This window comes from Carassius gibelio, chromosome B2 (genome assembly GCF_023724105.1).
Source record: "Carassius gibelio isolate Cgi1373 ecotype wild population from Czech Republic chromosome B2, carGib1.2-hapl.c, whole genome shotgun sequence".
Classification (NCBI taxonomy): Eukaryota; Metazoa; Chordata; class Actinopteri; order Cypriniformes; family Cyprinidae; genus Carassius; species Carassius gibelio.
The window spans coordinates 30,737,098-30,754,893 of NC_068397.1; the positions used below are offsets into that span (position 1 = coordinate 30,737,098).

The following is a 17,796-nucleotide window of genomic DNA, read 5'->3' on the forward strand; positions in this document are numbered from 1 at the left end:
GCCTCAGGACTCCATTCCTCTGCCTTCGCCTTGTACATCCCTCCGTCCCTCTGGCTCCACCTCCATCCTCAGTCGCTCTGGCTCCGCAGCTGTCTTCCGGTGCCCGCCTCCACCTTGGTGGCCTGAGCCTTCTGCTCCGCCTTGGCCCTCTGGATCCTCAGCATCACCCTGGCCCTGCGGCTGCTCTGCTCCATCTTGGGCTCCTCATCCACTGGCCTCCACCTCATCTTCATCAGTCACCCCCCTGGTGTTGTCAGCTCCTCCACCATGGCTTATCTCTCCGTCGACTCCACCGTGGGTCAACATCCTGGCTGGCATCTGGAGCACCATCTGGCTCCTCCTGCTCTGGGCTCCTCCCTGTCTCCTCCCTCTATCCACTCCACCCTGGTATTATGCTCCATGCTTCTTCTCCATTGCCTGCCCCTTGTCTGCCCCACCCTCCCTCCTGGACTATGTCTCAGAGTGAGGACACACAGTTCTGGGAGGGGGCGAACTGTCAAATTCATGGACTTCTGTTCCTTTTGTGTTTTCCCTATTTGGTCACCTTCCTAGTTTAGTTAATTGACCCCACCTGTTCCCATTCTTCAGATTACTTTTCTTTTGTTTAAATACCCTGTCTGTTTAGTTCCTGTTTGTCCGCTATTGTTGTATGACAACCCGATTTGGATTTATGCTTGGATGTGCCTTTTTTCTCCCGTGTATTTTAAAAAGCCTTATTTGTTATCTCCTTCAATGTGCGCTTTATTTACACTCCAGCACATATCACAGTTGAATCCTACAAAAATATTTTATTCTCACTATACAAATCAGTTTTATGATAAACTAATGGGAACAAATTCATTGCCCAGAGGAAGAAAAATGTACAGGCAATACTGATGCACATCTACACCTCTAAATTTAAGTTGTTTTGAAAAAGTATCCAAGTGTAAGTTCTTGATCATTTCTTACTGAAGGATAAAGATATATGGTGTCTGGTAATCTGTTTGCATAAAATATCCTGTTAGACAAATGACTGTTAGCTTATTTTACAGGCCAAAACAGCCACAGTCCTTGGAACAAGAGGAAAAGAAATGAAAACAGAAGTAGAGGAACTTTTTCACAGACTTCAACTTGAAGCCAAGTTCAACGATAAACTGAGAGCTTCAGATGTTCTTCAGATAACTGCACATTCATTACAGTCCCATGGGTCTTGTGCTGAGGATCAGCTGGTACATATGTTCTTACAGAAGCTACTGATGATTAACTATAAAGCAAGAAGTATCACTGTTACAAAGACTAGTGAGCATCACAAAAAGAATCAACAAAAATCCAAACAATCATCTGCAGAAAATGCTGATGTGTTTAGTAAACTTTTTGATTGTCCATCTTTGTCTGAAGAAAGCAAGAGAAGCACAGACCCGATTCACCCGATGGATGTTCAGATGGCTGTGTTTCATTGTGCTGATGGTTTCCTGAAGCAGCTGATGGTCACTAAACTATCTCAGTGTCAGTATGCTCTACCTCTGCTTGTTCCTGATCCATTCACACAACAGATTGAGTTTCATCTCTGGACATTCAGAGAAATTAACCAGAGCTGGAAGATAAAAAACAATAACAATGAAACTATCAGTCAAAACCAACCGGTCTGGAAGGCAGAAACTCCAATGGTGTTCTTCTTCAGGTTTGGCTCTGTGTCCTCATCCAAGTCTCAGCTGATCAACAATCTGATCAATGAGAAACACCACACGTTCTTCCACAGACACTGCCCTGGCAGCAGCAGAACCAGAGTCCTGATGGATGGAGTGGTGGAGATCGCCTGGTTCTGTCCTTCTGGGACACAAGATGATAAATTCACCAACCGTGTTGCCTTCTGTAATCTACACGGTGATGCAGGAGAACATGAGAAACAGCTGGATATAATGACTAACATGGCGTCAGTCAATGTGGTTGTTTTACCAACACTGGACAGGAATGACAAAAGAATGACAAAAATCCAAAACCTCTACAAGGATCCAAAGCCACTGATTTGCCTTGTTCCTGAGAATGATTCAGCTCTCACTGAGATGGGAAGCGGAAAATATAGAATTGGTTTGAAAGACAGAGGTGACGCAGAGGTGTCTGAAGATCTCAGAAAAGCTATTACAAATTGTCTCTCAGAATCATCTTCCACTTTCAGACTTGAAGATGTGTCCAAACACTCAGACATTAGAGTAGATGAGGAAGATGATGATGACTGCAGGACAGCAAAGGATGCGGCACAACAAATGATCGGTTTCCTAGAGAAGAAAGATCTGACAGAAATCAAAGAATCCTTACTGCCTCATCAGGGCAAACTGTGGCATCAGTGGTGTAAGATGAATAAAGAGCTAAATCGACCTCAAGGGGATCACCCAGAAATGGAAATTAGTAAAAAAAAAGATGAGATGATGAAAATCCGTGAAGAGCAGCATGAAGCTCCCATCAGTGAGTTTATAAATGTATTCATGAAAGAAATGAACTCACATGTTACAAATAAGTCAATGTTTTTCCTCAAGTGGCTCAGAATCCTCCTGGATGAACATACCTCAGCTGATCTTTCTGATCTACTTCACGACTACAATAAAACATGGACAGAAGTCTCTAAACTAAGTAAGAGCAGTAGCAGTAATAAATCTGTGGAACTGTTGCCTAAACAAACAGAACTTTTGGATTTATCAAAGAAACTTCAAGAAGCAACCTTTGGTTTGGAGCACATCATGAGGGAGATCGGTCAGATCTATGAATCATGTTCATCTGTGAAGAAGAACAAGAAAGACCTGCAGATTCACTTCTCTTCTCTCCCGAGTCTCGCAGCAGAGATGATGATCTCTGGATTTCCACTGGAGCTGATGGATGGAGATGCTGCTCATGTTCCTCTGGTCTGGATCTCTGCTTTTCTAGATCAACTCATCAAGAAACTGGGAGACCAGAGAGTCTTTGTGCTGTCAGTCTTAGGGATTCAGAGCTCTGGGAAATCCACCATAATGAATGCCATGTTTGGACTCCAGTTTGCCTTCAGTGCTGGAAGAACAACCAGAGGAGCTTTCATGCAGCTGGTCAAAGTGTCAGATGGGATGAAAACACAGATAAACAGTGGGTCGGACGAGATGAAAACACAGATAAACAGTGGGTCAGTCGAGATGAAAACACCGATAAACAGTGGGTCAGACCAGATGAAAACACCGATAAACAGTGGGTCAGACGAGATGAAAACACCGATAAACAGTGGGTCAGTCGAGATGAAAACACCGATAAACAGTGGGTCAGTCGAGATGAAAAAACAGAAAGACATTGACTATATTCTGGTCATTGATACTGAAGGTCTTCATGGTCTAGAACTGACCGGAAGATCAACAAGAGATCATGACAATGAATTGGCCACATTTGTTGTTGGTCTTGGAAATCTGACATTAGTCAACATCTTTGGAGAAAACCCATCTGAGATGCAGGACATTCTCCAGATTGTGGTTCAGGCCTTCATGAGGATGAAGGAGGTCAGACTGACTCCCAGCTGTGTGTTTGTGCATCAGAACGTTGCAGACGTCACAGAAGGAGAGAAAAACATGGAGGGAAGGAGACGACTGCAGGAGACACTGGATAAGATGACAAAACTCGCTGCTGAAAATGAAGTCTGTGATGCTGAGCGATTTAGTGACGTCATTGCATTCGATGTACAGAAAGATGTGAAACTCTGGGAAGGCAGTCCACCAATGGCACCACCAAACCCTTCATATTGTGAAAACATTCAAGACCTTAAGAAAACTATTCTCTCTCATGTCTCAGAAACAAATGGCATGATGCTGACAGACATAAAATGTCACATTACAAATCTCTGGGAGGCTTTGCTGAAGGAACGCTTTGTGTTCAGCTTCAAAAATGCCCTGGAGATCGCCACATACAGGAAACTGGAGACAGAATACAGTAAGTGGACCTGGAGTCTTCGGAAGGCCATGCTGGAAATTGAAAACAAACTACAGAACCAAATAGAAAATGAAGCAATCAGTGAGGTTGAGGAAACAGATCTTCAAGAAGAACTAAATGTAAAAAGTGCAGAAGTTAAAAAATCAATGACAGAATTCTTTGAGAGAGACACCAATGCCAATATACTGATTCAGTGGAAAACATCGTTCGAAATAAAGGTTTCACACATACAGGAAAACATTGTTAGAGAAACGCTGAAGAAACTGAATGTGGTGCTTAAACGGCGAGACCTGAAGAAAAAGATCGACGCTCAGAAAACACAAAATGAAAACACTCTCCTTGAGAAAGCCAAAGATCTTGCCTTAACTCTCAAAGACAAAGCACATGATGATCAAATCCTGCAAACAGAGTTTGATTCATTTTGGAAATATTGTGTGAGTGAGATTACCAAAGACACACCTCGAGTCCAAGACATTGACATCTTAAAAGACATGAAGGAGGTCCTCAGTGACCATGAATGTTTTTCAGACCTCGAGACAAAAAGCAAAAAGTGCAATATTTTAAAATTGTCAAGCTATTCAGAGTATATTCAGCTTTATATAGTTGAAAAAGTATTTCAAATTTTTGGTTATTCTAACGAATATGATGCCCAAATCTACAAACTCATTACAGACATTGTTGAGCAAGTATATAAAATGATAATGTCATATAACATTGCAAAGATGGGCTACAATAAAACTTACATTCAAGAACTCACTGGTTTCATCAGAGCAAAGATAGCAGAACATGAGGAAAAAGAAACTACGAGGTATACGTTCAAGAAACACTTCTTTAGTGATTTGGTATTTGCCATATTTAATAAAGAACAAAAGACTTTTGTGAAACAACACAACATTTTCAAGGAAGCCAATGACCCTGTTCTGTATCTTGCAAGAAAGAGAGAAGAATATTACAGCATTTTCCAGAAATACTGTCAGGGAGCAACATCAGCAACCATTATAGGAGAGATCATCTGTAACAAACTCAAAGATCCCATTGAGCAGAGCGTCTACAAAAACACTGCCCTGAATTTGGCAGATGACATGAGATCAAACTGTGAATCACTGAATGGAAACAGATCCAAACTTGAGAAACACATCCTGAAGAGACTGGCCCAAAAGGAGGACTTTAAGGCATTCATAACCTACATTCATGATCCCAAAAAACACTTCAAGAGTTTCATCAGAGATGAAATCAGATGGTACATAAATATCTTCAACATCAGTGTCCTGCCCAAGATGAAAGATGATTTAAGACAGAAAGAGAATCAGATCATAGCAGCGGTGAACCGAGCATCTGAAGCAGTCGATGAAAACAGAGGAGATGCTGATCTGTGGTTGAAGAAATTCACACAGAGTTTATCAGATGTGCTGATATTCTCTGAAAAGGATCTTCAAGGAGTGAGTCGTGATGATATTGATGTAAAACTCCTAGCAGATGTCATAACAAAACAACTTCCTTCTATAATATCTGACATTAGCAGTGAATTCAGTACAAAATCTTTTCTAAAGAAGCTGGAATATAAAAACAGGCCCAATGAGATTCTATATGAACACCTCTGTACATGTTGTTGGGTTCAGTGTCCGTTCTGTAAAGCCATCTGCACCAACACAGCAGAAGACCACGACACAAAACACATCATCCCTTTCCATCGTCCTGATGGACTGAGTGGGTGGCATTATAGAGGAACACAAACTCTCACTCCAGACTTTTGCACAACTTTAGTGGCAAGTACTAAGAGTTTTCACCCATCTCATAAATCTGGAAAAGAATCCATTCCATATAAAGATTACACATCAGCTGGAGGTGTTTATGCTGAATGGAGCATCACCCCTGACCTCTCCGAGCTCTCATACTGGAAGTGGTTTGTGTGCAGATTCCAGAAAGAGCTGGAAGAATACTACAAGATGAAGTTTCAAGATCAGGGTGAGATCCCGAATGAATGGAGAAACCACACAAAACAGGACGCTATTGAGAGTTTGGACAAATACTTCTGAACAAGCATAATAAACAAATTAATGATTCTTTTTAGTCTTCTGAATAATAGTTTAGTTGCAGAAAATCTTGACTGTTAGTGTTAGGTCATAAAAGCTAACAAGTTTGAACTATATACTCTGTAATATAAAAGTTTTTACTAATCATTAAATGCAAGTAAATCACTTTATTATATGCAAGTAACTTCTTTATTAATACATAATATTTTAATTTTTGCTTTTGAAAACAATGGAAATGTTTTCACTTTTTTGAAACTTCAAGAGGATCTTTTTCTTATCTCATTGTTATTAGCAATAATGATTAAAATTTATACAAAATACTTATGTTTGACAAAATATGTGACCCTGGAGCACAAAACCAGTCATAAGGGTAAATTTGTCGAAATTTAGATTTATAAATCATCTGGAAGTTGAATAAATAAGTTGATGTATGGTTTCTTAAGAGGACAATATTTTAATATCATGGAATCTGAGGGAGCAAAAAAATCGAAATTTTGAGAAAATCATCTTTAAAGTTGTTCAAATGAAGTTCTTTGCAATGCATATTACTAATCAAAAATTACGTTTTTATATATTAGCAATAGGATATTTAGAAAATATCTTCATGGAACATGATCTTAATATCCTAATGATTTATATCCAGTAATTTTGACCAATACAATATATATATATTTGGCTATTGCTTCAAACATGCCCCAGCGACTTAAGACTGGTTTTGTGCTCCAGGGTCACATACGTGTTAAAAACTGCAGTAAACAAGTCATCTCTGGCTTTTTATATTCAGCTATTAATTACATGCAGTACAGGTCTGGAAGTTTCTGAGTAAGATTATTTTGCCACTTTATTATGACTGTTATGCCTAACATTAAGGACTAAATATTATTGCATGTCTTATTTCACTTATGATATAAAATAACACTCCAATGTGTTGGAGGTCCAGTGGCGTAATCACTTTTGTGTTACCTCTATTGTGTATTGTGGTATGGCTCTTTTTGGTGTCTCTCTCTCTCTCTCTGGCTCCTCCCACTCTGGCTGATTGCCCTTTCCAGCTACACCAATTTTACATTTTTTTGTTGGAGAATTATGTATATTCTCAGAGCTGTTAATAAAACCTGGTAAAGCGTTCTCGTTGTAGTTGTTGTTATGCTGTGGCAGGTGCTTGGGCAAATGCTCTTCCCAAACCTTAATATTGTGACGTTACCTTTAAACCCCTAGACACTTAAGATGTAACAAATGTATTTCATGATTCTGAATAAACATTAGATTTAAATTCTTTCAAGTGCATTGTTTGCCTTATTACAGATCACATACAGAACACACTTGGTATTAATGATTTAAATCGAATCACAGATTGCTCTTGACCACATTAAAATCCAGGTGTAAAAATCAAATTTCTAGTTTTTTAATGTGAGCCTGTGATATTAACTACTAAAACTACAAAAAATTAAGGTGTGAATGGAAATGTTTTTTGTTATCCATTCATAAACTCAACATCAACACTGTTATTGAACTTAATCCACTCAAGTTGATTCGAACTGACTAAACAATTACACTATTGTCGTCTCTAGTGATATTCATTAATCTTAATGAAATCTTATTTATATGAATATGAGGATTATATAGTTTTTTTTTTATTTTTTACTTTTTAGTGTTTAATCCCATTTAATCCATCAAGATGCAATCTATTTAGAAGGCTATAAGCTCTACAGAGGTTGCATTTCATAAAAGTAATCATCATTGCAAAGAAAGAATTTACAGTAATCATGCCTATACCAACAATTAATAAGACATCCACAATAACGTATGTGGCCAAATAAATGCAATCTCCTGATCTAGATTGAATTTAATGCAAGACAAAATGTTCTCTTTAAATCTGGACTCTGACCAGGCCAATACGGCAGTCTGATTTAATTATTATGATTTTTACACTGTTAAAACAAATCCGGTAAATTTACAGTAAGAAAACGGCAGCTGTGGTTGCCAGAATTCTACCGTAAAAAATACAGTAACAACGTTTAAGGTTTTTACGGTTTTACCTTTAATTTACAGTTAAATACTGCAACTGCATTAACTGATATAATTTTACAACCTATTGAAGTACTTTACTCTGTTTTGTACTTTTTTAATACACGGATAACCACCAACGGCAGCAGGTGATGAGAAAGTCACAAATGTGATGAAAAAAATCCCATCACAAACAGCTTTTAAATAACAACATTCAGAGAAGGTGCACAGTGTGATTCACACAAGCACTAAACACCATCATGGTGAGACTCATTAAACTACATTAAACACTAAACAACATGCTATATAACATACAACCCTAATAAACATAACAGAAGAAAAAAAGGAAAAAAAAAACATCAAATTCAAACAAAATTTGTAAAGCAATGCAGAGAATTCTGGGAACGTCAGTTAACGGGTTTTCCTTGTAAATTTTACAGGAAATTACCGCTTTAACAAGTTTGTACTGTAGCATTTTTAATTTTTTTTATAGTGTATAAAATATTATTATATAAGATTATATAAGTGAATTTTAATGTTTCCAGTCTTTTACCAAACACAGCAGCAAAATGTAACAATGACCAACAATACAGTCACCTCAATATAAAGAGGAAAATTAATCTTACTAATTAAACTTACTGTGGCTGCCATAACATCTGAGGACATAATCACGCAGAATCAACAAACATAAATAACATGTTTAGAGTAAAGTTCACAGAAACGCTTGAATACAGTGACAAGTCTTTGATAACCCTCTCAGCTGTGATCATACGTCATCATCAAATCAAAGAGTCACATGACCAGGCACAGGGCTGTGTTCAGCCCCAACGAAAACTGTGCGAAATGTTTTTTAAACGGAAATGGTGGTGCGTTGAAACCCTGTTTTGATGACGCTAGAGTTAAGACTATGGCAGCTGAGAAGGCCATTCTTTGTGTTCTTTGGAAGAATTTTCGGAGCCTGATGATATCTTTATAAATACATGTGTAATACTGCAAAATATGCTCGATGTTACAGTCTCTGCCCTTGTGTCCAGAATAAAAGAGAACATCCCAATCAAGTAAAGGGATTGATGGAAACTGTGGTTCCTAATTATTGTTATACAACACTTGCCTCGCATTTCAGGATGAAAAGACAAACATTTCAGATGAAGGATTGTCCACTTTTTCCCTCGCACTGTGGTATGAATGTCCTTATTATTTTTATTGTGAGTATTATGCTTATCATTATTGCTGATCACTGTTGTTGTGCTATGATGTGTAATATTTTCCATTATGTAATAAAAGTATATGAAAGTGTCACTTTCTGAGCGAGCTGTCTCTGTAATACCACATGGTTTATATACATGTTGCTGCTGATTGTGCTGAGATGTTTGACACAGTCACCAAACAAGAGAAAACTCATCTCAAACCCCGTTGCACACTGTTTCCAGGAAACATGTCGTTCAAAACGGAAACTGTAGCACAACGCTGCACACCAGTTTGACCTTGAACTTGCCCCAGGGTTCAAATAAACGGTTTCCACAAAAACATTTTGGCATTACAGCTGTATTCAATAATAATGATCATTTCAATAATAATAATAATAATAATTGAGCAGTTAATTATCATATTAGAATGATTTCTGAAGATCATGTGACACTGAAGACTGGAGTAATGATGCTGAAAATACAGCTGCGCATCACAGAAATACATTACACTTTAAAATATATTTACATTTATTTTAAATTGTTATAATTTATATTTCACTATTTTACTGCATTTTAAAATTAAATAACTTAATATATTAAAATAAAAATATACCATTTTGTATGAGCAGAAGATTAGGATGAAGTGTTGTATACTGTTACATCACTAGAGGGCCATAACTCACCACGATGATGAATCTGAACACTGCAGATCTCAGCTGAGCAGAAAACTCTGAAGGAAAACACAAAGACATTCATTCACTTGACTTGTTTTTCATGCATTGGAGATGACAGCCTCAATCCTAGATTTCTGGTCTCAAATGAAAGGAAATGACATTAGAAAAGATGGATAGGCCAATGTGGAAACACAGCATTATACACTGTATGGAAAATTTCCTAAATTCTGCTTTAAAATATAAAAATGTCTAGACTGATTTTACATGCAGCAGACTGACACCAGATTGAGGTCATAAGGAACATCCCCAGCAGCTTCGGTTCTCTCTGAGCTGCAGCGCCTGTTTGTTGAGCTCCAGCAGAGGGAGTGGAAGGACTTCTCAGGAACCAGGGGTCGTCTCCATGACTCCCACTGTCTCTCTGTGGCCTGCGTTTCCATGGAGACGACTCTGTCCAGTGCAGTGGCCGGAGAAGGTTGACCTTAGGAGCTGACCTTTGACCTGAGGGTCACTCAGGGGGTCGCGGGGTCAGCAGTGGCCGGAGGGCTGGACAGCACTCACACTGATTGGTCGTCCTTTTAACCAACACAACCTTCATCAGGATGATTAGAATATTGACCAATCAGCTGGACATGTACATCACAGGGAACTATAGTACATACAAAAATACATATAGATTATAAGAATATATCTAAAAATATTGAAACAGGTTCTAGGTTAATTGGTTTAAAATAGTTCCTACTGAAAAAAGATTACAATGCACAAAAATTAAGAAAATTTTCTCTCAAATTCTAATTCTAATATATAATTTGTGCTTAGTATTGTTTTATTTATTTTTATATTATATCACGTGTTATTATGACATTCATTCAATTATTAATAATGATTTAGTCTCATTAGTTAGGTACTGTATAGTATTTTTTGTACAGTGAATATTGCATGTAGACGTAGTATAGTGTTTTTTTATTAAATCAGCATAAAAACAGTAAAACACAGATTCGTACATAAGCACCATTATGTGCAAATGCTTTACAATTTAAATAATATATTATTGTTTTTCCCCTTTTTTACATTACAGTAACAATAACTATGTTTTTATATTTCTGGCATAGTATAGTCATATTTTATTAAGTAAAGTATAGTATAGACTAACCATATAGTATAGTATATTGAAGTAGAGTACAGTATAGTCCTATAATGTAGTATAGCATTGTATAGCATAGTATAGTATAGTCTTATGGTATAGTATATTATAATACAGTATAGTCCTATGTTATAGTATGGTATAGTATAGTACAGTATAGTCCTATAATATAGATTAGTATAATACAGTATAGTCTTATGTTATAATATAGTATAGTTCTATGTTATAGTATAATATAATACAGTATAGTCCTATAATATAGATTAGTATAGTACAGTATAGTCCTATATTATAGTATAGTACAGTATAGTCCTACGGTATAGTACTGTATAGTACCATATAGAATAGTAAAGTATAGTCTTATAGTATAGTACAGTATAGTCCTATGTTTTAGTATAGTATAGTATGGTACAGTACAGTATAGTCCTATGGTATAGTATAGTACAGTATAATCCTAGGTTATAGTATAGTACATTATAGTCCGATGTTATAGTATAGTATAGTATAGTACAGGATAGTCCTATGGTATAGTATAGTACTGTATGGTCCTATAATATGAATTAGTATAGTATAGTACAGTAAAGTATAGTCCTATGTCATGGTATAGTATAGTACAGTACAATACAGTATAGTCCTATGTTATAGTATAGTATAGGACAGTATAGTCCCAAGGTATAGTATAGTACGGTACAGTTCAGTATAGTCCTATAATATAATTTAATATAGTATAGTATAGTACATTAGAGTCCCATGTTATAGTATAGTATGGTACAGTACAGTATAGTTCTATGGTATAGTATAGTACAGTATAATCCTAGGTTATAGTATAGTACATTATATTCCGATGTTATAGTATAGTAAAGTACAGTATAGTCCTATGGTATAGTATAGTACAGTATAGTCCTATAATATGAATTAGTAAAGTATAGTACAGTAAATTATAGTCCTATGTCATGGTATAGTATAGTACAATAATATAATTAATAATAGTATAATATAATAGTATAATATAATTTAATATAGTATAGTATAGTAGATTAGAGTCCTATGTTATATTGTAGTATAGTATAGTCCTATGTTATAGTATAGCACAGGAGAGTCCTAAGGTATAGTATAGTATGGTACAGTACCGTATAGTCCTATGGTATAGTATAGTACAGAATAATCCTATAATATAGATTTGTACAGTATAGTATAGTACAGTATATTCCTATGGCATAGCATGGTATATTATAGAATAGTACAGTACAATACAGTATACAGTACAGTTTAGTCCCATGGTAAAGTATAGTCCTTAGTGTAATATAGTCTAGTATAGTTTCTTTTGATGTTTAAGTGAAGTCTAACCTGAAACGGTTTGCAGAAACTAAAAAACATTGGTGTAGGATTTCAAAGATTTTTACTCAGAAACTGCTAGAAATTTGTGATATGTAGCCTGAAGTAGTGTTTTTTGTAAAACGTATTCCTTTAATCTTGATATAGAATTTAAATATTTTTTTTCAGTGTAAAATTTACGATCACAGTGTTACTTGCATAAATTCAAGTCACTTTGCATAAAAGCATGTGCGAAATGCACCAATGTAAATGTAGATTGTTAACGCGCCTGCTATTGAACACATTTCAAAATGGCACCAGAGGCGTTCCTCCCAGAGGGGGTGTATATGTCTTCATGACACGTGATCAAAGTCTTCTTTCTCCCAATAATTTATGCCCTGCAGCAGATGGCTTGTCAATATCAATATATTAATTTAGAAGCAGCGGCACGATCAGGACAGCTGTTTGTTAGAGTCCTGGGGTCGCTGCAAGAGAACAAGGGCAAAGAAAGGAGAAACACTAGCAGAGATTACAGTGAGAAATAAAGAATCTCCTGCAGATCAAATGAAAATGTAAAGCTATCAGGGGAGGATTCAGTCTGATTAAACTGAACAACATTGACAAAAAAGCTGCAGAGTTTTACATCAATGATCTGTAATGAGAAACACCAGGTTATGAAAAAGCTACATTCCCATTCCCTTCGCTCACAATGATATTTGTAATATTGTTACCATATAAAACAGACGTGCCATTACCTCCATATTCTTCACTTTTCTATTTGATAAAGATTTTTTTTCTCTTCTGCTCACTAAGGCTGGGTGAACAGAGGAGACTCTCTATTTGTAAGTGGTCAGTTTTCCAGTCAGGTGCTTTGAGTTCTCTGTATATCTGGTGGAGTCCGGCTGATTTTGCTGTGAAACTCTCATGCATTTTAAGCACTAGACATGAAGCACATGAGAGTTCTTGATAAGCACCTGTTATTTTAAAGGCGGTTAATGGCATCTGAACTCTCTTGACCTCTGAGCTTCTTCCTTTGAATGCCAATTAAACGTTTCCACCACGTGACACGTCATAAACGCTGCCACGTTACATAACATCTCTCCTGGAGAATTAACACAAACAGCTGACCTTTGACCTTCTCTGAACCCCCTGAACCTTTCTGAAGGAGGCTGAAAGTGAACTGGTTCAGTTCAGCCATTGATTTAGTGAAAAGTCTCTTTAGATTTTTAATAAGTCAATCTTTTTTAATGCTCTGATGTCTGTTTGTGGAAGAGAAAAGCAGGACAGGAAAACCAGACGAACAAACGGACTCCCTCACTGCATTAAATATGGGTAAGACTTGTCCAAAAAATTGTCCAATAAAATCTTCTGTAGATATTCATGCGCCCATAAAACCTGCCGCAGATGCTAAATCATTTGCAAACATGCAACATTGTTTTGCATCTCAGTAAATGTTTCTGGTCACTCAAGTGCCTTTATAGATCTGATTATGGTGATCAGAGCTACTGCACATGAGGGGTCACCTCTGCTGACCTTTGACCTCTGACATATGGCAACGAAGTGCACTAAAAATGTGCTCAGTAAAATTTGACCTGACATAAAGACACACTGACGTCCTTCAGTAAAAAACACATAAACACGTTTTATATGCATGTATTGTATGATAAAGATAGATTGTATACAAAGAAGCTAGTAAATGTATTTTTTAAGAAAACCAGGGTTATTATAATTAACTAAACTAAAACCATAAAAATATTACTTGAAATAAAATTTTTATTTAAATGAATACATTTTAACTGAAATAAACATAGAATATATAAAACAAACAAATATATAAAACCATAGATGTTTAAAAATAATAATAATTGCTATTACAAAACATAAATTAACTAAAACATTAACTGAAATGAAAATGTTAAGAATAAATATAAAAACCTATTCAAAATATTTATAAAAACAATAACAATATCTCAATGGTAAGTGAAAATCACTAAAAACATATCCATTATTTAAACTAAAATATTACCCTGAAATAAATAAATGAACTGAAATAAAAATGAAAACATAAAAACTTACAAAAACAACTTTTCTCATTTACATTTAGTTTAACATGATAAACTAAAAACAACCCAAACATTAAATAAATTACTAATTGCTTAAATTAAAAAAAAAAAATATATATATATATATATATACTCTAGAATCATATCTCAATTATAATAAAATTAGTAAATCATGTAAAACAGTTTGTTTGCATGTCATATGCATTAATTTAGTCTTTATTTTTATCTTTTTTTTTCACAATATTCGGAAAAACCAATAACAATATGCAATTTCCATTAGACCCGCGGTCCATATTACGGTAACCTGACCTTTAAAAGGTCTTCATTGTGTATTTGAGACAAGATTTAGAGGCTTCCACACATCTCATCCCGGAGAGGACAGCTCTCAAATAGTGAAAACAAAGCACACAGGCCTAATAATAGAGCACATTTTTACCACCTAAGTCAAGGATATGGATCAATACTAATAACAATGCAGCGTTGCAGCGTTCAGGGGCTGCGAACACACACACACACACACACACACACACACACCCTCTCTTCTGTAAGGGCTCTCCAATCAGTTTCTCAACTCTCATCCACGGTGTGTTTTTATAGAGCCTGATTGCACTCGTCGCATCGGCGCCGCAAGCCGTGACGAAACACAATGAAGATTTCTAATGCACTTCAGTGCAAAATGCCTGCAAGCAACAAATGCAGAAAACCTGACGAGTCTGTACGAGGAAAAAAGCATGTGTTGCATTTAAAACAATGAGTTGAATAGTATTCCTGTTCATCTCTGGGCTGGTACCTTTTCTAACTGCACAAATATGCATCGTTACTGAACTAATATGTACCTTTAGGGTTGCACGCTTTGGGGGTAAACAAGGTACAAAAGAGTCCCTTTTGAAAGGCAAATGCCTAATTGTTGTGTTAGCAATTTAACGATTTTCTTATTGTTGCTGCAACTTTTAGTAATGTTTTTGCAATATTTAAATAGTCTACATTTAAACACCAAAACAATAATATAAAATATCTGTGGTTTCTAAAATAGTTTATTGACAACAGAAATAGAAAGATAATGCAAACGAGAGCAGCTGTATTGGTAATTTGGCTGTATTAAAAAAGTAATAAGCTGTATAAAAAGGAAACTGATATGAGGAAACTGATATGCTAATTAGGATGTGACATCATCTAATGACGTTTAGCGACAGGCTTTGACTATGGAGGGTGGACAGGGCCAAAAGTGTTTAAACCGAACGTGTGAACTTTTACCCTGTCATCACGCACCGTTTGTCCACATTAATGCATCAGTTTTGAACACGTTTGTTTTGTATGTGTAGACAAGCACAGTCTGGCCATGTTAAATTTTACATGTTTAGTTTGAACACTTTTGGCCCTGTTTGCCTTCCATATTTAGCAACACTGCCCCAGTGACGGCTTTTGTAGATTTGATGTTGTTGTCTGTTTTGTTTTGAGAGTGTAACATCATTCACAAGTCTCTATAAACCACCTGAACATGTGAAAACCAGCTTCACTGTCTCACTGGAAATCAGAGTGTTTTCATGTTGCTTCCAATTCCGAGGATTATTTGTCATCTCCAGAGTAAAGGATTTTTAAAAGTCAACCTGCAGCCCTTCTCTCTCTCTCTCAATCCCCCTGATGCTCTGCGGCTTCGATCGATGCAGTATTGATCAACTCTCTCTATCGCTGGCCAACCAGACTAATCACCCAAACACAAGCTCAACACTCTCACATACAGTAAACCTGAGCAACACACACACACTCAGCATCACACACACTTCATCACGCACTTTCTTCTTCTTTGCATGCTCAGTGTGCAATATGAAGTCTCATAATGCTACTATGCTCATTTAATGTTAAATGTTATGCATAAGATTTATTATAGATGCATCCAGTGTGCTGTTTTCATCTCGATTTGCTTATTGTGAAGCAGAATCTCCGTTCCCAGAATAAATGACATGCTTTCCTCACACTCTATCTCCAGCGTTTTCCATCCTCCTTTGTTCCCTCGCAAAATCAATATTCCTGTGGAAGGGGAAAAATGAGGCTGCCATATTTCTCCTCTGGTTATGATCGGAGGTTTGAAAGGATCCAGGTGCAGATGAGAAGAACTAGGGCATCTTTGAATGCAAGCATCCAGTTTAATATGCTAAATTAATATGCTTTAAATACAGAATTCATCAGATCATTGTTGATATTCGTGGTGCTGATTTCCACTTCCTGATTATAGAAATGACTTCCTTTGGGTAAAAGAATAGTACAAAAGTCTATTCGGATGCATAAAGATATTGAGGACATGCGCGATGATCACTAACTACAATATTATTCACAATTAAATATATTTAGTATAAAAATGTTTTAATAGATTTTCAGGTGCAGAAGTTAATCTGCCACATAAAACAAAATGCAATGAAATTCACCCATGTCAACGTCATTGTGGCATAAAATAGAAATAAATGAAATATTTTATACAATATTTTGTCTGTGGCAACAATTAATCATAGTTCTTCTTTCATGACACTGAGCTCTCTTAATTAAAGTAATATTGCAAAAGCAAGAGCGCTGTTGTACTGAAAATTGTGAATGCTTATTTTTATTAAAAAAACATGCAAAAAAGTAAAATATTTTAATATGAATATTTAAAATATGCAAACAAAAGCTACTCAGAAAAATATTTAAAAAATTAAATAAAATATTAATAATAAGATAAAACATTTTAAAATATCTGATTAAATATAATTGCTGAATACACACACATAAAATAGATTTAAATTCACATACAGCAGAAATAGGATGTTAGTATGCCAGTGGGTTCACTGTAGTAATGCAAAGATTTACTTTGCTGCATCTAAGCACCTGAACTGAACAGAAAGCATTTTTACCAGATAATGATGAAGCTCCTGAACTCTTGACTAATGTTATTCTGATTGACTCACTGCCTCCACGCTCCTCTGTTCTCTGCTCCCATTGGCTGGCGGTGTGTGATGGGAGCCTCTCATTGGTCCACATTCAGGGTTTATCAGATGATATTAAGCGATCAATTAATCCCCGCAGTAATCCAGCTCTGATTACGTACAGCTCTGTCAACACAAGATAAGAGCACCGTATCATCCCTCAAACTGACCGGACCGACCCGACCCGATCAAATCAGCCTCGGGCCTGCAGTGGACACTGAGTGACCCTCGACCTCAGCAGACTTTAACATTCACCTGCTCAAACTTCAGAAAAGATGATTCAAGTTTTTATACTTAGTTCCTGTTTAAAAAAGCTCAACTGGGTTTTTTCTTTTTTCAGTTCTTAAATAATGAAAAGGGAGAGTTGAATGAATGTTGACATTTCATTTAGTGAATTCATCACTATTCATTAGATCATAGTAAAGTTCAAAATGTCTATTAACCTTTTCTTGGTTATATGAACATTCCATTTTACACACATGGGAATGTTACTTTTAAATGTTCC

The 17,796-nt window shown here is 36.2% G+C and overlaps 1 protein-coding gene across 1 annotated transcript; it reads left to right on the forward strand.

The window, feature by feature from the left end:
- Positions 1-900: 900 nt before the first annotated feature.
- On the forward strand, positions 901-6,023 carry LOC127950542 (interferon-induced very large GTPase 1-like). Its single transcript, XM_052547667.1, has 2 exons — positions 901-3,090; positions 3,265-6,023. The coding sequence occupies exons 1-2, from the start codon at positions 1,071-1,073 to the stop codon at positions 5,952-5,954; spliced, it is 4,710 nt and encodes a 1,569-aa protein (XP_052403627.1). The 5' UTR covers positions 901-1,070; the 3' UTR covers positions 5,955-6,023.
- The last annotated feature ends 11,773 nt before the right edge of the window (positions 6,024-17,796 follow it).